This window comes from Bos indicus, chromosome 2 (genome assembly GCF_029378745.1).
Source record: "Bos indicus isolate NIAB-ARS_2022 breed Sahiwal x Tharparkar chromosome 2, NIAB-ARS_B.indTharparkar_mat_pri_1.0, whole genome shotgun sequence".
NCBI classification, from domain to species: domain Eukaryota; kingdom Metazoa; phylum Chordata; class Mammalia; order Artiodactyla; family Bovidae; genus Bos; species Bos indicus.
Genome location: NC_091761.1, coordinates 94,840,974 through 94,863,199, shown reverse-complemented (window position 1 = coordinate 94,863,199; position 22,226 = coordinate 94,840,974). Strand labels below are relative to the sequence as shown.

Genomic DNA, 22,226 nt, shown 5'->3' with positions numbered 1-22,226 from the left:
GAGACCAGGTGTGTGCTCTCCAGCTCAGCTCAGTCTCCTTGGCTCTTTTGTCTCCTAGACGGCTGTTCTGTTCATATGGATAATGGGCACCCTTGCTTCATACCATTTCACCTATGTATTGATAGGAAAAGCAGTTTAAATGTACTGTGTACCGTCCATTCACTATCTCTATGGGAGTGACCCTGGCTCAGCGGCACTGTCTTGCTGCAGGGCAGAGGCCACGCTGATGTCATTTACAAGTTACGGTCTTCCTTCTTTCAGCCTGAGACCTGGGTCTGAAGAAGCAGGGAGCTCTGCTGTCAGCTCATTTACCTCCTGAGGCTGGAAGCTATTTAAAGCTCCAAATAGATCTGAAGAACTCTTGATACCCTCCTGATCATTCAGGATGAAGATTTTTCTGTTTTACTTTGTTTTTGAGGGACCATTCAATTTCCTGGGTCAATCTGGCTTTCGGCGATCATCACAGTCAGATAAATGTTCTCATGGGTGAACACTGTGGGGTCACAAGCGCAGCCTTTCAGCCACACACCAGGACAAGGGTGTGTCCTCAGATGATGGACTGGCAAAGGGGACCTCAGAAGATTCCAGCAGGACAACTATTTTCAGGTGATGAGGGATCGTGTGTTTCCTTTCTCACCAGAAACCAAATATGTGACCAGTAACTTGTTCTAGTCAAGGAGCCAGAGAAGCTAATAGGTTTTTGAAAAGACTGCAGAAGTATAACATTCTAAGACACACACAAAAGAGATAAATAGTAACTTTGGTAGACTGGAAGTGAAATTACACTTGGAAGATGATTTTGATCCCTCATGAATTGAAAGACTTACTAAATAAGGCTTTAAAAGCATTTACGGTTCTTATCCATCCCCTCACTCCAGATAGAGATTAGCTGGGGACTTTTACACTAAGGAAATAGGGTTTACAGGTCAGATCAAGAAGCCCTTTTTGTCATTACTGACAGCCCCAAACACTGAAGATTGATCTATAATATGCTCATTGGTGGGAAAATAGCTAAAAATATTAGGTTTTCATGGAGAACCTTATAATAATAATCATCATCACTCCAGCAAAAAAATCCAGATATCTGGAGCAGAAAATTAAGCCTGACTATTACAGACTATTCTACTCCCAAGGCATTTGTAGACAGACTTCTTTCCATCAACAAAAGCGAGCCCTGGTTAAACGTAACAACACATGATCACGGCTTTAGGTCCAACGGCACAGGCTCTTTGCTCAAGTGCCACTTCCTCTTACCTCTTTGAACTCAAAGGCAGAGAGAGTCTCCCTCCTCTCTTCTGAGGCACGGAATTTCTTGTCTCTTAGGGCACTTATCACCTTGAATTTAAATGTTGCATCTTGCTAGAAGATTGAGAGCTCAGAGTCATAGTGTCCTTGAGACTTGGCACAGTACTGCAGAATTTTTATAGATCAAGTTTGGGAAAGGTAGGAAGGAAAGAAGTAAGGAGGTGGGGGAGTGGGAGAGGAGGATGGCAGGCTAGCAGAACATAAGGAAACGTAGGCCAGATGGAAGGAAAGAGACACTTAGTGCTACTTACCCAGAGTGTCTGGGCTCCTCTTCTTTAGTCTTGAAGCGTACTAATTCCTAAGCCTTGAGTGTGTTTCACAGTTTATAAGACCAGTGAACTTGACATCTTTCAAGACAGGTCAACACTCATTTTCAGCAAGCCTTCCTGCATCCCTTTCCCTACACCAGTCCTCTTATCTTAACTTCCTGCATGATTTAGTTTACTTACCACCTTGGGCTCAGAGGGGTTTTTTTGTTTTGTTTTGTTTTGTTTTAGACACGTTGTCTTTCCATGCTAAACTGTGAGCACCTTAGGGCCTGGAATTTTATTCTGTTCCTTCAAGTCCCAGGTAGAGTTCCTGGCACAGAAGCTTAATAAACATTTGTCAAATGAATAAACTAATGAGTAGAAATCCCTAACTTTCATAATTAACCTAAAGGGGGCCTACATTAAATTTGAAAGGTTAATTAGGAATTTCATTGTGAGTATATGGATTATCCACCTAATTATTTATATCCAAGTTTTAACTCTAGGCCTGCTGTCCTATTTTCTAGAAAGTTTCTGGGTCACCTTTCACAGTCAGTTACCAAGGGAGCATGAGAGAATTCAATTTGGTGTCAGCCTCCAAAATGGAATGAGAAAGAAAAACATAAAAATCAGATAATTCCTTTAAAGTCAAATATACTGATAAATTATACTCTAATATTCTTTATTTAAAGTATAATCTTCATGTTACTTTAAGTGTTCCATATTTCTTTTATCATACAAAATGACATAGAAACAAATGAACCATGGTGATCGGACATAAAATTTACATCAGACTCTTCAGACTTGAGCAGATAAGGCTCTTGAGGGGGACTCTAAGCAGGGTGATTATGGGAGGATAAGAATTGATGAAGACTAGGAAAATAAACGAGGGTGAGGTCATGAAAGGCAGCTAGCACTTTATGTCATATTGTTAGGTTTGGGCTTTATCCTATAGAAAATGAAGAACTGCTACAAACTCTATCAGAGGAATGATGTAGTCAGATTAGGCTCTGTGTTACTGCAGTACCTTTATGTGAGATACACGCAGCTGTCGATGCCAGACCAAAGCAGGGCAGTGGGAAGAGAGAGGAGACACTGAGAGACATTCATAAAAAAGGATTATTATTTGATGAACAATCCTATGTAAGGTGTGAGGAAATACCTTCCTTTGAATGTTTTTGGTATTACAATGTAGACAACCAAACACTTCTATTTTCTTTTTAGTTTGATTCTAATGGTACCAGGGTCAAAAGTGTGGATGTTATGACTAGCCATCCCCTGTTTAAACTCAGAAGAGAGACAACAAAGAAAGAAATATAGTAATGGCATGACTCTACTGTGTCCCCCCTGCCACCCCCCGGACTTATAAAAATCAAAGCATTTCCATAAATCCACTGAAGCTGAATCCTAATCAGCAATATATTTACCATCAATCAGGATTTTATTTTGCTCCATTGACCGATTAAATTTTCAGTGAGCCTTTGATTGAGAGACCGGCGCTAAAAGTTATCTGGTGCACAGCCATTGAATCAACAACACAAGAGAGAACAGAAAAGGGGTTTAAGAAAAATGACCAAAGTATAAAACTACAACATTCAATGTTAACGAAAGTTTTAATATACACTTGACTGAAGATGCATACAATGACTACTGAATCTCCATCTATAGACAACCAAGATACGAATGAATTTATTTAGCTTCCAGCAGAACTTCAGGCTGTGCACTTAAAGAACTGGAAACCATCTAAAAATGAAAGTTAACAGTGGAAGCAACAATGGCTATAAAGGATGGTGGAATGACTTTAAAGAAAGGATTCAAGTACTGTTTGGAAAGTTCTTCAGACACTAGTCTTTGAGAAGTTTGTGCATTTCCCATCTCTGCATAGTTAAAAAAGAAAGAAAGAAAAACAGAAACTAAAGTCACACACATACCACTTGGCAAAACTCCACAGCTCTATGTGATTCATGTTTTGGAACATGCACCTATGTGTACTGCTCATTTATCTAGGGAGAGCAGCTCTAATTCGATGGGTTCATGCAGTATCCCAGGGTGAGCAATGAAGTCAGCGCACATCTCCTCTCCAGGTGTCACCGATTCATGAAGCAAACGTTAACGGGTGAAATGGGAACCTGTCATCACTTTACACTAACTCTTGCTGGGTAACATTAAACGGTCAGATGCTTGTGCTTTGAGCTCAAATGAATAAACTGGCATATTCACACCACAAGAATCAGCAAATGAATGGCATGTGCAAGAGAAAATACAACAGACCTTGATCTTACATAAACTAATACCACCAAACATAACTATAATCCACTGTTCACAACTGGTATGGTTGCATTGTCTTTCATAGTCATACACAGATAGCTTAAAGCTCGTGTATTTTACATATACACACAAATAATTTAACATTGGAGCATAGGTTTCATTACCTATGAAAGTGCCAGTGTAATAAAAAGTTACACTGACAGTTGCCATATGTACATAATATTTGGGGACCACTGTGGTCTGATTTAAAACATAACATCGCACATTTACAATGTTGTTTGTGAAATGCTCAGAAGTTAACAACAGGTTTAAACTTGTTTGTACTACCATGGTTTTGTACCTATTAAGTCAACCACGGTACCTCTGGAACAGCAGTGAAATGTGTATGGTGGACTCAGCAGCAGCTAAGTATCCACTGGCGAACAGGACTCAACAACAGAGAGACACAAACCACAGAGTGACAGGAAGAGATCCCGAGGAATCTGAGTTTCCTCCAGGCTCCCTCTAAGAGCCAATGCTGCTTGGTAGAAGGATACAACTCATGTCTTATGACACCAAGGGTAAGGCTGATAAACCTTGTAGGTAACCCTGTTATTACAACAGAAACATACAGCTAGTTCTAGAGAAAGACTACATGCCTGTGTAGCACCTAGGACTCAGAAAGCAATAACAGGATTAAGATGTTAGATGACAGTCTATTGTAGCATTTAGAAATTAAGGTTCCTGCTCTACGACTGCAACACTTCCAAAGCAAAGGATAACTTGGGGAAAACCCCACTGTTTAAAGCAGCACATTTTAAGGAAAAAATCCTTTGCAAAGTCCAGGCAAAAGTGGTGAGACTAGTGTTATGAATCTTGCTGAAAAAGAACTCAAAGCTCACTTGAGCAACTAATTCAGTTGTCAGGAAGAAGTGAACGGAACAACTGGATGTCCCGTTTCTAAAAACAGGACGTTACAGAAGCGTGGGCTCTTTAGGGGCCCTCAGTAAAACAGTAAAACATCACTAGATGGATGCTTACTAAAGGGATCATGTACAAGCTTTTATATTAAAAAAAAAGTGGAACTAAATTTCTTTATTACCATAGATACTCAACACTTGAACGAAAGCTATCTTGACCATCAATGGAAGAAAAAAAACCAGTGACAGTGAATTAAATTCAGAGGGGCTTGGGAACCCAGATTACATCTGCAAATCTGCCTGGAGGGAAAAGAACGATGTGAATTTGTATGTAGTAGAATCCCACTGTAATCCATCACAACATTCCACAGATCAGTCATACACCACAGGCCAGACAAGGCCAGTTGAAAACACAACACACAGAATTAAAGCCTATCTTAACAGTGTTCAGAAAAAGGTAAATGCTGTTTCTGTCCTCATTACCAGCTTTACAGTGGGGATCTACCACATATATTTTGAGGCAGGAAGTTGAAGGCATAATGAAATACTGACAATAACAGATATGGAATAAAATGAAAAGCTTAACTTTTTCCCCAAGCTTTCAACATTTAAAATTATTTTTTAAATTTAAGGCTTTAAGTTTATCCTCCTTTCACATTAAAGACAGGGAAAGAAAACTCAAAATCAAAAACTGACATCATGAGCTTGGCACTTTTGTGATTAATTAGAGAGGGTGTCTACTTTCTTACATTATATACAGATGTTTATAATGACATCAAAAAATTTAGAGACTTGTGAGTACATATATTTGCATTTACATAATTTTTATGTTTTTCCTATGGGTTATTTTGTTCTTTGTGTCCCCCACCCTTTGTTTATTTTTGGTTTCCAGCATTTCATCTCATTCAATCATTTCATTTTTTTAATTGCACCTGTTTTGTGCTCAAACTCCTTGAATCTGTGGCCATATCTGTTTTTTTTTTTTAAAGCAAACTCAAGAATCATTGTACAACATGTTACAAGAGAGGACAAAGAGAAATAGAGAAAAAGTAAAAATGATGGAGAACAAACAATAAACTCAAATTTACAGACAACCTTTACAAGAGAAATACTTCAGTACAGACAAGTGAAAATGATGTGTCAAAATCTATTTCCATATTTACATTTATAAAAGAACTATACAATAGCATCATTGTTCAAATTCCAGCTTCCATTTCCAAAGGATGTGAGGTCCAGGAGAAAAGACAACAGGAAGTGAATCAACAAGAGCAGGGGTGTGTGAGTTCCTCATGGCCTGGTCAAGACTAGGGAGCAGGGGGAGGGGGGCAGGCAGCTTCCGTGGGTTCATCTGCCAACTTTCATCTTAGGAAATCAGTTGCAGGTTTTGCTGTGGATTGGCTTGCTAGCTGTTTGTTGTATATAGGCCATGCAGATTTTACCCTTTCGAAAATTAGATCTTCATGCCGCTGGAGTGTGTCATTGGTAAGAAAAGAAAAACAAAAAAAAACATGCTAAATCATTTAGAAGATATTAAGCGGTAGCAGGCTGAGGAAAGAAAAAGATCATTTGCTATTTTTTAATGGTTCTTTTATTGCACTTAATTTTTGTTGTTCTTCCTTCTTCCTTTCATTAGAAAAAAAAAAAAAGATTCTGAAATAGTTCTTTGTACAATATTGTCTTTTGCTCCCCTTTATTGATAGGTGGTGGGAAGGGCTCTTTGAAAGTATTTCCAAAAGGACAGTTTTTCTTTGACCCCATCCCTGTTACCCCAACGTTAGTTCTCTAGTCATAACCACCCAAGGTTTTTGTTCACAGACTTAATAGTTCTGGCAACGATGCTGCAAGTACGTCATACCCAGAATCCCACAGTGCAAGACGCTGTTCATCCAGGGCCGCTGATTCAAATGGGGCCTTGCTGAGTAGGATCAAACCTCCTCTTCTTGACATTTCTTCCAGAGCGCGTCAAAAGAAGATGCAAGCAGAAGGGGAAAAATCCACAATATTAATCAGATCATGATGAGAGAAGGGTAATGATAATGACAGCAACGCTAGTTCCAGAGCAAAGTAATCAACTCACCCCGAGGCAGACTGTCCAAAATAACTCGAAACACTGAACAGCTCACACTCTTGGATGTTGTTACAACCTCCCTGCCAGTGTATATCCATTTGTGAAGGCTGAAAAGAAGCTTCCAGTTGTTCACTGTAAACCACAGAAAGCCTCAGCAGCCCAATTTGTCTCTTTCAGAAGGAAGTGTGAAAGTTGCTCAGTTGTGTCCCACTCTTTGCGACCCCATGGGCTATACAGTCCATGGAATTCTCCAGGCCAGAATACTGGAGTGGGTAGCTGTTCCCTTCTCCAGGGGATTTTCCCAACCCAGGAATCAAACCCAGTTCTCCCCCATTGCAGGCAGATTCTTTACCAGCTGAGCCACGAGGGAAGCCCAAGAATACTAGAGTGGGTAGCCTATCCCTTCTCCAGCGGATCTTCCCAACCCAGGAATAAAACCGGGGTCTCCTGCATCGCAGGTGAATTCTTTACCAACTGAGATATCAGGGAAGCAGATTTCAGAAGGAAATGACATAGCTAACTTTAACTAGGTATAAATTAATCCAGGAGGCTCTTCCACTTAGGGGACTATTAGAAAAACTAAGAAATATTTTGAAAGTCTTATAACTGCTTCCTTTGGGAACTTAAGAGTTCTGTATCTGTGGACTGGCTTTTGCCAAAGTGACAAAAACAAAACAAAACAAAAAAACTTTGCTCTACTCAGTTATCTTGCTGCCTTGGGGTGTGAGCTCTTACCTCACTTTGGAACAAGCATTTTTCTTACCTAGAAAGTAGAAAACCAGAGTGCACAGTAAGATGGTACACTCCAAGGAGAATGGACACAGGCTCAGGTTAGTTAAGCAAATGGAGCAGCTTAGCTTAGTTGAGATAAGCAAGTTAAAATGCTTTGCTCACAGTGTCCAGTCTCCTAAAAAGAGGTTCTTGTTTAAAAAGAGAAAGAAGAGAACCAGCAAGACACTACAAGGCAACAACAAGAGTTGGTTGCAACCTCCCCATGGTCTGGCTTCATGTGGGGCATCAAGCAGGGGTTCATGCATTCAGTCTGCACACTGGGCGGGCGCAACACAGCTGCCACCACGGCGTCATGCAAAACTGGAGGCCCCTCCGCCCCCTCCCTGCCCGCTCACTCAGGGCCAGCTGATACCCTTACAGCCCTGAGTACCAAAAGGACTGCAGTATATTCCTCGTCCCCACAGGTAATTCAAAATAAAAACAATACCAAAGCTCAAAATATGTAGAAAGACATCCTGCAAAGTTCTTATTTTTTTTCTCCAAGATGACTGCTTTGATGCTTCTCTTTTTCAATTAGCAAATATAAAACTCTTTAAAGAAAATCTCCCTTTTTCTTTTTCAAAGTTTTCATTATGGCATCTTCTCTAATGGCTTAAGCATGTGGATCACTGGCTAAGACATAGTACAAACACTATTTGTAGGACTGCTACTTTTTCCTTTTCACCATTCCCCTTCCTCCCTCTCAACCCTCTTTTGGGTCAGTATCCTTAAAAGCAATCATTGCTGATGCTGCCCAGGAAAGAGAGGAGAGGACAAAAGGGAAGTCTCCCATGATGTATCTGTTACTAAGTCAGTTTCCTTCAGAGCACAGGGCCTGTGACTCCAGCATGTTCACTGCCCTTGAAGGTAGATGCGTTAGGAACCACACTTCCTGTGAGTCATGTGGGGGGAAAACAGCAACTGTTTGACCTTGTGGAATGATCTTGAAGGACTAGGAGCCCCAACCTATTTAGATATGTGTTGCCAGAATGCAAGAGAACCATTAAACTTTTATCTCCCCAATTAAAACTGGATGCGGAGGAAAAATCAAGTGGGCTCATGCTATACATGTAAATGCCTATATTGAAAGTGAAAGTTGCTCAGTTGTGTCCGACTCTTTGCGACCCCATGGACTATACAGTTCATGGAATTCTCCAGGCCAGAATACTGGAGTGGGTAGCCTTTCCCTTCTCCAGTGGACCTTCCCAACCCAGGGATCGAACCCAGGTCTCCCACATTGCAAGCGGATTCTGTACCAGCTGAGCCACAAGGGAAGCTCAAAATGACTCTATTGCCCTTATCTAAATCCCTTTATTCAAACTCAGGGAATGTCAGATAAATAGCCACATTTAAGGTCATAATAGCAATCTGGTCCTTTTTTTTTTCTTGGCCAAGCCACACAGCTTGCAGGATCTGAGTTTCCCAAACAGGGATCAAACCTGGGTCCTCAGAAGTGAAAGCCCTGAGTCCTAACCACTGGACTGCCAGTGAATTCCCTGGTTCATTTGGAGATATGAAATTCCATTTCAGCCTGACATAGAGGCAACCTCTAGTGTCCATAAGTTGTCAGTTTTGAAGCTTAGATTGCGTTTTTTATAAAAACAATGTCCTACAGTATGACTGGCCTCCCAGGGCAGATCAGGAGGCCAACCTACCCTCCTGTCTATGGGAAAATGGACTCTAAATCCTAGTGGGGGGTTCCAGGACCACGCTTCCACCACTGACGTCCCAGCAGAGAGAAGGTGGAGCCCTGTGATGAGGACAGTGAGGGCCATTCCTGCAGCTGGCTGACTTTCAGGGTCAACTGTAAAACCACTACTGGCTACTATATGTTGAGAACTGCCTATCAAGTTATTTTGTTCTATTTTAATGTGGAAGCACATCTCTCATCCGTAGATGCTTGCTGCTTTCCTTCCACAAGCATTTCCTCTGAAATCCTTTGTTCACTGGATTCTGAAGGCCGCTCACTTTTTCATCATAACCTGCAAGGTATTTCTGAATCATTATAGAATATCAGTGCAATCTATAAACCCTGCATTGACTCAGTTTTCATCCATTTTTACTACTTCTGAAAAACCTGTACTTTTGTCTACTACATATTATACTATATATACATCTACAAAAGGTTTTTAAAAGGCTCTTCAGGTAACAATAATGTTTGGGGAATTGTAAAGTCTTAGATATTCTTTTAAGGGTATGTTTATCCACCACTAAGATCTTCTTTTTCCATGACGAGTCATCACTCGCCCACCAAGAACCCTTTGCCCAACTCTGCCTCCTTGGTCACCTTAGACTGAGTTCACTTCCACAGGTGGTTGAGTCCGGGAGCTGAACTGGGTCTTTCTGGCTAACCTAGCACCACCACCACCTGCTAGGGCTGAGTAAGAAAGTGCCTAACCCAAGTGTCAGAGGGATACTGGGGAAACCAGGTCCCTTATTTTGCACTGGGATATGGTCATGGAATTTAGGTAAGGAGCAATCTGGTTATCCTCTTCATGGAAAGACTAGCTAAAATTGATTTCATTTCTAAACTCCACAAAAAACAAAAGCAGAAAAAAGACATCTGATTTTTTGAGAAAATGTAATTAGCAATATTAGGTTCATTTCAAATTTCATTCAGTATGCCAAACAATTCAGTTAACTTTCCTTGTGATAATCCAGATATGACCCTTTCAGTTTCGTTTACTGCAAGTATCTAAACAGTCTTTTCTTTAGCACCTCCAACGACAAGGAACACAAGCCAAACAGTCTCCTAGCGTCCAAGTCAGGTTCAGTAGGGACTGAATCTGACTTCTCATAGACAGGAAGCCACATATTTAATTACACAGACTTATTAAATTAACACTTTTAATGTCAGGGGCAGCTCTGCCAGGGCAACATGGCCACTCCTACTGCTGAATCCCATGGAGAGAGCAGGTGGTGGAATAATGGCAATGGCATGTGGCATGGCAATAGTCTTCCATAGCCTGCAATTATAACACGTTTGAAAGAACTCAACATTTGTCCTCAAATCTTGTGATACGAACTATCAGCAAACTAGGGCACTATTAACCTTCAAGTTCTTTTCCTATCATCACCTAGAATCTCTTTTCTACCACCATCACCCATGGTGTGGATATACTTTACGGGCATATAGATGACCATATTGCTCCTGTCTTCAGATTTAGAGAATTCAGAAAAAAAGCTGCATCCAAGTTAATAACAGCAATTCTGTTCATTGTTAGATGAAGAGATGAAATTATCTTTTTATATGCTTGTCACTCGTCCTAAGCTTTCGAGAAAGATGCTACTAAAATGATACTTCAGTCTCTTGATTTTTTTCAATGTCCAGGAAAGGCAACAACTCTAATGACCCAGTGGAGCAACATTATTATTCAACGCTGAATGATAGCCATGAGCCTCCTTGGCAACCACGTTTGCAATCTTTTGCACCACAGTTCATAGCTTTATTTAGTGCAGGGATGGAGAGAAAAAAAAAAAAAGAGCAGAGGGTGAGAGCAAATAAATGCAGATGTGGGAGAAAGTTGACCAAATTGGTATGACAAGGGCCTATGTTCAGTTTTCACAAGATTTCTCAGAGAAAAATCCTAACACCTTAAAGACTGAGAATCCATAGACTAAACTATCCCTTAGCATCTTCACACTTCTGGAATACAGAACTATTGAAATTACTTAGGTATGCCTACCACATTACCCAATATATCAGAATAGTTTTTAAAAATAACCTACCCAATAAAACATTTTTAAGAGTTTTACCATCTTGCTCAGGGAAGTCTTGCTTGCATTAACCCAAGTTTTCAGACTCTACTATTCTGCTAAAAAGAAGTAATCTAAATTCATACTATTGTTTGTTTTTTTCCTCCAATTTTTAAATAATTTTTATTTTTTTAAGATTTAGCATCCTCATTGACAATCCAGAAACAGTCCGTTGACCACACAATCTTGATAAAGCTTCATCATCACTTTACACACACAAATTTACATACATTCACACATGCATGTACACTCACATAAGCTTATGCTTTAACCAGCTATTTACAGGTAAGTATGTTTAAGAAAAGAACCCTAATGGCAGTGTCAGGAGTCAGAGCACAGCTGTATCTCTCATTCATATTTGAACAAGTTATGCTGGGTATGAAACTTCTTCCACAACTACATTATTCAGAATGTTACACCTAAAGAAATTCAACATTAGAAAAAAGCAATACTTCCCCTGAGCAGTTATTTTCCTGGATGGCTAAGTATATGTACCTTCAGATTCTTTAGGCTATCTTGCTAATTTCTCATCCAGTAATAAAAACCCAGTCAGGAGGGCTTTCCAATAAAGATATTTAGAGCAATTCTTTTTACAAACTATTTTCAACTTTTGATTCTAAAGAAACCTCTTTTGTATCTACATTGAACTCAGTAATCTGTAAATTCCAAAGAGAAGAATTGTTTGTATTTTTTCTTTATAAATTAAAATATGTGTTTGAATTTATGACTACATTTATAAAGCTTCCCAAGAGCAAGTTTCTGTTAAAATAGAGTTCTGTGGTGACTGGATTTTATACTTGAAGCAATAAATACCCTTCAGTATGATGTGAAAAGTGGTGCAATGGTAAAGAATTTGCCAGCAGTACAGGAGACATGGGTTCCATCCTGTGGGTCGGGAGGATCCCTTGGAGAAGAGAATGGCAGCCAGTTCCAGTATTCTTGCCTGGGAAATCCCAGGGACGAGGAGCCACCAGTTCATGGGGTCACAAAGAGTAGGACACAACCGAGCACAGACGTAGCATGAAACGAAAAGGTCTTCCTAGGTAGGGCTGCTGCTGCTGCTAAGTGGCTTCGGTCGTGTCCGACTCTGTGCGACCCCATCGACGGCAGCCCACCAGGCTCCCCGTCCCTGGGATTCTCCAGGCAAGAACGCTGGAGTGGGTTGCCATTTCCTTTTCCAATGCATGAAAGTGAAAAGTGAAAGTGAAGTCATTCGGTCGTGTCTGACTCTGCGACCCCATGGAGTGCACCTACCAGGCTCCTCCGTCCATGGGATTTTCCAGGTAAACATGTTACCAGAAATACAGCATCAGCTTTGCAGAAAGGAAGGATTATGTCAAATCATTAAAAGATTTCCAGACATGCTGTGCCAGGCTTTATCTTGAGCAGTAGGTGCCAACACGGATGCTACGAAGGCAGGGATGATCATCCCCATGAATCTGAATGGGACCTTGCAAGTGTGGCAGGACAGAATCTGAGCCAGATGTAGGGGAGAGTTTAAAGACAGCCTGTAAGACTCACACAGTCTCTTCCGTGTCCCAGCTGCATAGAGTGTACCTGCTGTTAGACTTGTGACTCACATGGAAAGGCACAAATCCATGGAATTTTTACTGGCTAGCCCAAAGGTTCATTTTTATCTTGCCATTTAACGTGTTTGTGTTTGAAGACAAATGCTTCATAATTTTTCATTGGCCCCAGTTTTTTACTAGTGACTTTTGTTGCTGTTTATTGCACGTGTGTGCATGCGTGCTCGGTTGTGTCTGACTCTTTGTGACCCCATGGAGCATACACTTCCAGACTCTTCTGTCCATGGAATTTTCCAGACAAGAATGCTGGAGTGGGCTGCCATTTCCCACTCTAAGGAATCTTCCCGGCCCAGGGATCGAACACATGTCTCCTGCATCTCCTACGTTGACAGGTGGATTCTTTACCACTGCACACCACCTGGGAAATTGCTTTTTATTAAGTTTTATTTTTTTGATAAAAAATTTCTTTTCTATATTTGAAATATAAGTACAAAACAGAAAAAAAAAAAAAAAAGAAAGACTTCAAAGTTTCAATTCAAACAGAAAATAATTATACTTCCAAATCATCTCTAGACTAATCATCTCTAAAACTGTGTGAAGGGTGGGAACACTGAAGCTTCATCATTCAGCACCCAAAGGCTTTTATTGCAAGGTTGAAGTAGTTATTTAAAGCTCCATACAAACCACATAGCTACTATTAAAATCTAAAGATCTAACACCTAAAAATCTAAACTAAAGATTCCCATGGAGGAACAAATAGCACACAGCAGTACCTCCTACAAATTTAAACTGCTAAAATGACATGTTCAAGAATTCTGTCTTCATTTTTTCCTTTGTTCCAGGACATACAAATATTTACTTTACTTTACACTACTGTGTGCCTTCTAAATGTTTTCCTGTAAGGGTCATAGGGAAGGGAAGGGACACTGACAGAACCCAGCCACACATGTCTGCACAGCATCCCCCCAAAGGCTATTTCTCACCTCACTAAACGTCCATCTCTTCCCCTTTGTTTTCTGTTCTGATAACTAGATGTCTTTCTCAGATATAAATACACTGTACAGGCCTATAACTACTTATACAGTGATAAATGCTTTTTTGCTTTTCCCCAAAGAAACATGCAATTCAAGCTGTGAGCTAGGCCAGGCCACTGTTTTGAGGTCCTGCTACAGAACAGTGCTCTCATCTCCAAATGCTGAAGTGGTACATTTGTCACTGCATGCGGCTGGATGGCTAAGATGCCCAGTGGACTCTTTTCCAGGCCTTTGAAACTGAAGTCTCCTAACACCAAGGAGGCATAAGCCTGGCATGAGCCAACTTTATTTTCCTTGAGGCATACTTATGAAAAAGTTCAAAGGAGCACTCTAGAGTAACAGATCATAGAACTACTGAAATGCATAATGACCTTCTTACAGTCATGAGACACTAAGAAAAGTTTTTGCTAGAATTATTTCAGCCCAAACAAACACATATTTTTTTGTTGTTAGGTACCACATGAGTGACTCATTAACTGGGAAAACTCTTATTAATATCATGGTGAGAAAGTTAAATGTGTTTGTGTGTCTTTGCACTGATGTCAAAATTACTGATTCACTAAACAGGTTCAAATTTATAAATATCTCTGAAGAAAAGAGGTACCATCTGATAATACCCTTCCAAGCTGAAGCCACTCAAAAATTTGTAGGCTTATTCATTAAATCTTAATATAATAACAAAATTAGCAGAAAAAGTTTAATTTGTTTAAATCATCTTTTGGCTTGTTTTTCTTTCATAATAAATTTCTAATAATGACAATTTTACCTGGTTTAAATATATTGAATTGAGAATTCCAAATATAAAACATAAAAAAGTTCATAATTGAGGTAATTACTCAGATAATTCAGGTCAAAAAGTTCCTCTATTAAGTAACCAGATGGAGGCAAAGTGGGTTTTGAATTTGGGTAATATTCTTATTTCCCACTTAAATTTGTTTCCCTAGATCTAATTGAAACTCAATTTATCACAGGGAGTATTCGGCACAGGGAATATTAGGTCTTATCTACAAACCACAATAAACAAGTCATCACAGCACAAAAAGATATAGGAAGCAATTATCCAATGAATTCAAGGTATGGAAATGCCAAACTGGACAAAATAGGTTCAAAAATTTGGACCACAGTCAAGGTTTGTTTGTGATTATCTGGTGTGTCTATTTAAACAAACTTACTTCAGTGATCAGGTACAATCCAAGCTGAAAGGTCCTATGAAACCACACCTAGTCTACCAATCATGTCAATATTAACAGTTCATTAAAAAATAGTAAGTGACACAAAGCCACAGACCTCAAATTCCAATGAGACACCGATTTAGTAGGTTAGGGAATTAATGAAACTAATGTTTTTATTAAATAATAAAGCTTTTCAAATCAAAAAGCTATACGGGTGAAAAATAAGGTTGTGAAAATTTCAAAATGTCAATGGCATAGAAAGCAGTTTTAAACAGATACAAAGATCTTGTATGAGGAGATGCACTTATATCCAACAACAGTTTCCTGGATTATCTGCATATAAATAAATGTTTCTCAGGATGCTTGCTCCTAAAACTACTTTTATCAAAGAACTTCTCCTTTAAGTACTGCATATAAGTGCTTTCTACATTTTGGGTTTTCCCATCTGCCTGAAGATGGTATTTGAGGTTCCATGTTTCTTCTGACCCATTTCTGAACACAAATATCTATTTTTAGTAGTTTTACTGTTAAAATCTGGTAGCAGGAACTCAAAACTTGGTTACGTAAGCAGAAGAGAGAAGTGCCAGAGCCACTGAGAAGAAGACATGCGGCATTGCTTACTTAAATCCCCATCCTGTGCCCCCCAGGACAATAGCTGCTACCAGGATGGCCCCAGCGATGGAGCCTATTATGAGATTGGTGGCACTAGGACCTGTGGCAGAGGATCATGGGAAGAAAGTCAGATGAGCTGACCACTTTCATTACCACCAGCGACAGGCAGATAAGCAGTTACAGGAAGTAAATCCCCTCTGAAAAAGATCACTAAACACTTAAATATCGCCCTTGTTTATAGACAGCTACTGCTTCGATCCGTCTGCCTATAAATCTCAAGTTTCTGCACCACTGACAGAATAAGTTCCATTCCATTCACCTTCCGCAGAATCTGAAGAAAGTTACAGATGCCCACTTGCTGCCGTCGCCCATCTTTTTTTCTCCTCCCCTACCCCAGGATCAGGAAGCAAACAAGTAAAAGAACGAATAAACATGACAGCATTAGAATTCGTACTCTCTGGCTGGCAAATGAAGGCATGAAAAGAAGGAAAAATATTCCACTAAAGTGCTCTTTGCAAGCAGCAGATAAAGTTGTCTAAATGCTAAATTTTTTTATCCCTCATTGAAGACAGTTAAAATTCAGAAGGAAGAAGGACGGTACCAACAAAGATCTAACTGGGAGGCGCTCAAAGATGCTTGTTCATTGCAGAGACCCATCAGTGTTTATACAGCAACATGGAATTCCAAAGACAAGATGCAAAGGAAGCATAAAATTTATTTGAGTGATTTTGGGGAAATAGGATAAAGATTCCTTAAGTTCAACTCGATCTTCAAGTTTCCAGGTATAACTAAGAGAAATTTGAGGCTTGGAGACATTTGAAAAAAAAAAAAGAAGTGAGAAGTAAAGACAGCAAGAATGAAAATGCAAAGTGGAAATTTTTTGTCAATTGTTTTAGCAACAGTTGAAACATATAGTAAATCCTCTCCATTCACATGGAAAACACCTTAGCACACTATTTTTAAATCTAAGCAACATTAACTTCAGTACATGAATTATTCTAAGTATCATATCCTCCAGGGGGCTAATATGCAGGCTCAGTGCTCCTAAGAGCAAACTAATTCCAGTCCTATTTATCTCTGTTCCAGAAGTCATGAAACCAATTTTGATAGTTCTCCTAAAATCCTGAATTTGTGCATACATTCATTTTTGTGTAAAAAATTCTCTTTTCTGCTCACATTAGTGCCCTCAGCTGTGTATATAAATGGATGCCACTGCACTAAAACTGTGTACATTATATGTTTTTACTAGGATCATCCAGTGCTGTGCGCATGAGTGGGATAGAGTATAGGGCAATGGGAGTGTCAGGGATGTGGTCTTCACCAGCTCCAGGACAGGGACATGCTCTTAAGATGCACCACTGAGATTCTACAGAACACAAATCTCAGTGGCCCGTAGAGTCCCACTGACAATAATAAATAATTGGGAGAGCAAGAAAAACAGATTACCTACTGTATATTGAGCACTTATATTTACCAGGTACAGTTCTAAGTGCTTGACAAATATTAATATTTCATTTGATCCTCATAAAATCCCTATGAGATAGGAACTATTTTTATCCCTCTTTAATAGATGAAGAAACAGAGGCTTCTAGACATTAATAAGCGACAGAGGCAAAATCTGAACACAGATTTGTCTGACTCTCAAGCTTATGCTACAAACTGAGGGGCAGCCAACTACAGCCCACAGGCCAAATTTGTCCCTGATGAATGTTTTGGCAAAGAAATTTTATAGGAACATGGCTACGATCACTGGTTTACATACTGTTTATGGCTGATTTCAGGCAGAGACAGCAGAGGTAGAACACAAGGCTATGACAGACACCCTGAAAAGTCAAAACAACTTACTATCTTTACACAAAGATTGCTAAACGTTATCCCACTTAGCTGTGTTTCCTTCCCACATTTCTTTTTCTGCTCTTTTTTTTAATACAGTTGATTAACATCGTTGTGTTCATTTCAAGTATACAGGAAAGTGATTCAGTTATATGTTTACATGTATCCATTTTTTTTTTTTTTTTTTCAAAATCTTTTCCCATTTAGGTTACAGAATATTGAGCAGAGTTCTCTGGGCTATACAGTAGGTCCTATTGGTTACATAGTTTAAATACAGTAGTACTTATGTGGACTTACCTGTCACACCCAAAAATAGCCACACACTTGCAACAGTGGAAGAGTAGATAAAACAAAGGTTGGTAACAAAGACTATGCTTTACACAACTGGCTTCAATTTTGCCCAGCTCTAAGACTCCAAGGGGAATTTGTTAAAATGTATCCATTTCATTAGTACATTGCAGTTATGGCCAATAAATAATATTAAAAAAGGAACTGGGATGACTTTTTTGAAAACTACCTTTTTTCAAGGAAGAATTTCACATAAATATATATAAAGAATTTCTCTTGGAAATGAAATGTTGCTTCTGTATATAATCCAATTAACACACCCAAAGTGAAATTTTATAGGACAAAGTTCTTGCTTTCTCTAAGTATTTTAGCTGTGTCATATATAAGTAAGTGAGGAGAAATAAAATATTTATTTTCTAACAAGTGAAGAGAAATAAAATATCTTTTCCAATATTTCTAGCTTCCTGGGGTTAATTAGCCTCACAGTCCATAGAGATGGGATGTAAAGATCCCATCTAGACAAAAAGATCCCAGTCTAGACAAAGCCCTTTGATGCAGGGGAGAGAAAGTTTAGTAAATCTACAGTGGAAAGTGTGACTTCTGGACTTGTTCCTCTGTTCATGTTAATTCAGTGTCTAGATCTCCCAGGCCCGTACTGTACCATGTGTGGCCACTAATGGGACTACAGAGAAACGTGAGTGATGTTAGCAACATGCCCAGGGTTTGGGGAGGTTGTTGAATAGAGGCTATTTGTGATTTCTTAAAATACTAGGAATTCATTCCCCAGCCACTGGGAAATGTTATCACCACTACACTCAATAGAAAAGACAGCATGTATTGGGAGTATTTCTACTATTTGTATATGCTCTCTCTGTAATTAGAGGGGAAAAAAATATCAGGATAATCTTCTAGTCTACAGATTAGCAATCTCATAAGAGCAATACCCCATGGAGAACTGACAGCTGTTGTGAGGATGTGGATCAAGTACAAAGCAACGTAAATAAAAGCACCAACGAGAAGAGCTGTATTTCTGTGTAGGGCAAGTGGCATGCAGTAGACTTATTTATACACTGGTTATTCTTTAAGACAAACGCACCAGATTACTTGCAACTGTTCACCTAAGGTTTTGTAGGTTTGCACTAAATATCTGTTTTTTCTCGATGCTCTTTGTTTACAAATATTTATGTAAACCTTGGATTTGAGTGATTAACTATTCTATAAGAAGAAAATAAGGACAGTATTGTAGATGTATTTAAAAAAAAAAACGGTGAACTAAATAACTTCTTTAAAAAAAAAAATTAAGCTGAAGCCTCCTATATCACTCTAAATAAACAGAGCAAATGTTAGTGGCTACATTTGGATTTTCTTTAAAAGGAGCTACAACTGTTGATAATTTCTACCTGTATATGTGGATCTATTTGACTACTGATGGAGAAGGAAATGGCAACCCACTCCAGTAGTCTTGCTTGGGAAATTCCACGAACAGAGGAGGCTGGTGGGTTACAGTCCATTGAGTAACAAGAGTTGGACTTAGCAATTAGACCATTTGACTGTGAAGATTAAATTTGTTATAAGATTCCTAACAAAACCCTCATAGAAAAGCATTTATGTTAATGGTTTGTCAAAAAAAGATTTGTTATTTTAAAATATCTTTTATAAATGGAGAAGCAGTGAAAGCTTTGGGACCATTGCCTTAATTGTGAAGACATCATAAGCACCCCAATATTATTTTATGCCCCACATTGTTCCAGACAGGAGAAGGTTTTCCACTGCACAAGAAAACCACAGGACACAAACACATTCAAATCACACCACAAGGGGCACACAGCAACAAGACAACACATGGGGGAGTCGGGTGCCAAGGATCAGCTCACACACCGGGGATCAAACAGAACACTCTGAAACTCAGAAAGATGCTTACTCTATTCCCCACCCTGTGCCTCCAAAAATCACCCCAAGGGCCAGAATGGTGCCAGCCACAGCACCTATTAGCCTGCTTGTGGCCATGTTCACTGTGTGGAGGGAAAACGGAGAGTGTTTAACAAAGGAAATTAATTACACACTGATATCACTAACATACAACATAACCTGTTCAGGAAATGCTTTGAAAGTCAAATATTGAGATCTTTGCCTGAAGATTTGAAATTAAGATCTACATACACATTGCAAATATTTGAGAATAATTCTGAATGTATCTTCAAATTCCACAAACCCTACTTAAAACATAGTCTCTTATACGTTCAACATGTATAATAAATAATCCAATTTGAGTTATAGGTCCTACATGGAGTGAGATAAAATTAAAGTATGATTTTAATTGCATAGCAGCAAATCTGTGTTTTTGTTATAAAAGCAGTAAACCATTAGTATACTTTTTATAAACTTCTCAAACTGCAAAATACGCCTAAGAAGCTATATCTTTTTTAAAACTCAGAACTTATCATTCGAATTTTATGAACATACTTACAAATTTAAAATAGAGTTATCTTTAAAACGAACTGCATTTGCAGCCAGAAAATTATTTTATCTGGAAAAGTATATTTCAAATAACCCGCAGTGTTTGGGACATACATAGTACTGGAACACTTTTAGTTTTTCTATAGTTTCCAGGGTATAAACTATGTGCTGAGAGAAAGTTAGGGTCTCAATGATGCTGTAGCAATTGCTTCAGACGACCCAGCAGTGTTTGACTCAGTGGAGACACTCCATCCCCACACATCAAAGCTTCTGTGAATAGATTTTGAATATTGCAAAATGGGCCTGGAGTGAGCACAGGTCCCTAGTGCTCCCTAATTGGGCAAGATGAAATTTAGTGTTGGAGGAAGGCAGGTTATTTAGGGTTGAGTGTGTTTGTGAGTCTGTGTCCGTGACTATGCATGCAAACCTACAGACAAAAATGCACTTTAACTCACATTTCTGTATGAACCAAAAATACTGGTTCCCTTCACTTTAACAATGAAAATTAAAAAATTTGTTCCCACAAGGCTGTATTCACATAAATTGTGTGCTCTGAGACATAAGGAAACACACAAAGAACCACGACTCAAAGTCACAATTTTTTAAGGCTTAATATGGGGTTCATTGACCTTTTTAGCTAAATATTCTCCCAAAGAAGAGAGAGGACCTTGAATGTGTAAACCTGATGAGCAACTATATAATTACTTCATTTTATCACAGAGTAAATAGTATGAGTCAGATAGTCTAGCTTTATCATTAACTAAAAACAACCTGAGTTATTCTTCAAATAACAAAAAACAATAGGGAACACAACAAAAAACAGAGAAAGCCTCTGGAGAGCACTGAGGGGAAGAAAAGAAGACCAACATATAAGGTGATGGTAACAGTCTTCAAGGGTTCCCCACGGCTCAGTGGTCAAGACTCCGCCTGCAATGCAGGAGACTCGGAAGACTTGGGTTTGATCTTTGGGTCTGAAAGATCCCCTGGAGGAGGAAATGACAACCCAGTCCAGCATTCCCGCCTGAAAAATCCCACGGACAGAGTAGCCTGGTGGGCTACAGTTCAAAGGGTTGCAAAGAATCGGACACAGCTGAGAACTAAGCAATGTTTTTCAAATATGACAATCCCTTATAATTCAATATAACCTAAATAAGAGCTCAGACTTCCAAATTGTGGAGGTAAATACTGAGATGAAATGTATTCCAGATAGACTGCCTCTTTTTTTTTTTTTTTTTTTGAGGCCATAGAAAATCATTGCTTTCAGAATACTAAATTAACTAGGACGCATCATGTTATATATATACTTTTTGTTAGGCATTGTCCCTCAGACCCAAAATATATGAGAGTCTGATTACCTCTTTAATATTTTATAAAAGCTGTATGTGCTAAATTATAGGAAACTAACATATCCCTTTCACATGGTAAAGAATCCCTTTAAAACATAATGCTGAATGAATATTTGTTATTTTTATAATAACTATGAGAGTGATAAATAACAACATCTATTTTAAAAGGCTTTTTCTATTTGCTCTGGATGTAATTTCTCACCACAGAATCCAGAGAATTAGGCAATTGATCACACAGGTGTTAGAAACAACCAGATGAACACGATTCCACAGACGCTTCAAATATGTATTCGAGATAAACAGATATAATCTGTAATCTCCCCTGGGCAAGAGCAATTATCTCCAATTCTTAACTGATGGGTACTCAACACCAAAACAAGATAAAAGTAAGTGGAAAAACAGCTTTTTCAAAAATATCCTTTCCCCTCTTTGTTCTCCTGCCCTCCCACTACTTTTTAACTAAAAAATATATGCAAAATTCATTTGATTCTTTATCATGACACTTAACAGGCTTATCTCTTCCAGTAGGTAGCAACTCAACCTGTTTTCAAACGGACATGAATTTACTGAGTGGCTCATAGGTGGATGGATGTGTACTGCTGCTGCTGCTAAGTCGCTTCAGTCATGTCCGACTCTGTGTGAC

General features: G+C 39.0%; 1 protein-coding gene across 6 annotated transcripts in view; it reads right to left on the bottom strand.

Annotated features, from left to right (window-relative positions):
• Nucleotides 1-3,147: 3,147 nt before the first annotated feature.
• Nucleotides 3,148-22,226, bottom strand: part of ADAM23 (ADAM metallopeptidase domain 23) — a 197,607-nt gene continuing 178,528 nt past the window's right edge. For 2 of the 6 annotated variants that reach the window (XM_019975845.2, XM_070770831.1), the window contains exons 25-26: nt 15,669-15,759; nt 3,148-6,669 (exon numbers count right to left, since the gene is read on the bottom strand). In XM_019975845.2, the coding sequence (XP_019831404.2) occupies nt 6,621-6,669; nt 15,669-15,759 (140 nt within the window). In that variant the 3' untranslated portion in view covers nt 3,148-6,620. Of the gene's footprint in view, nt 6,670-15,668; nt 15,760-19,701; nt 19,793-22,226 lie in introns of all 6 variants that reach the window. The other 4 variants (XM_070770812.1, XM_070770820.1, XM_070770837.1 and 1 more) reach the window with 4 other exon arrangements.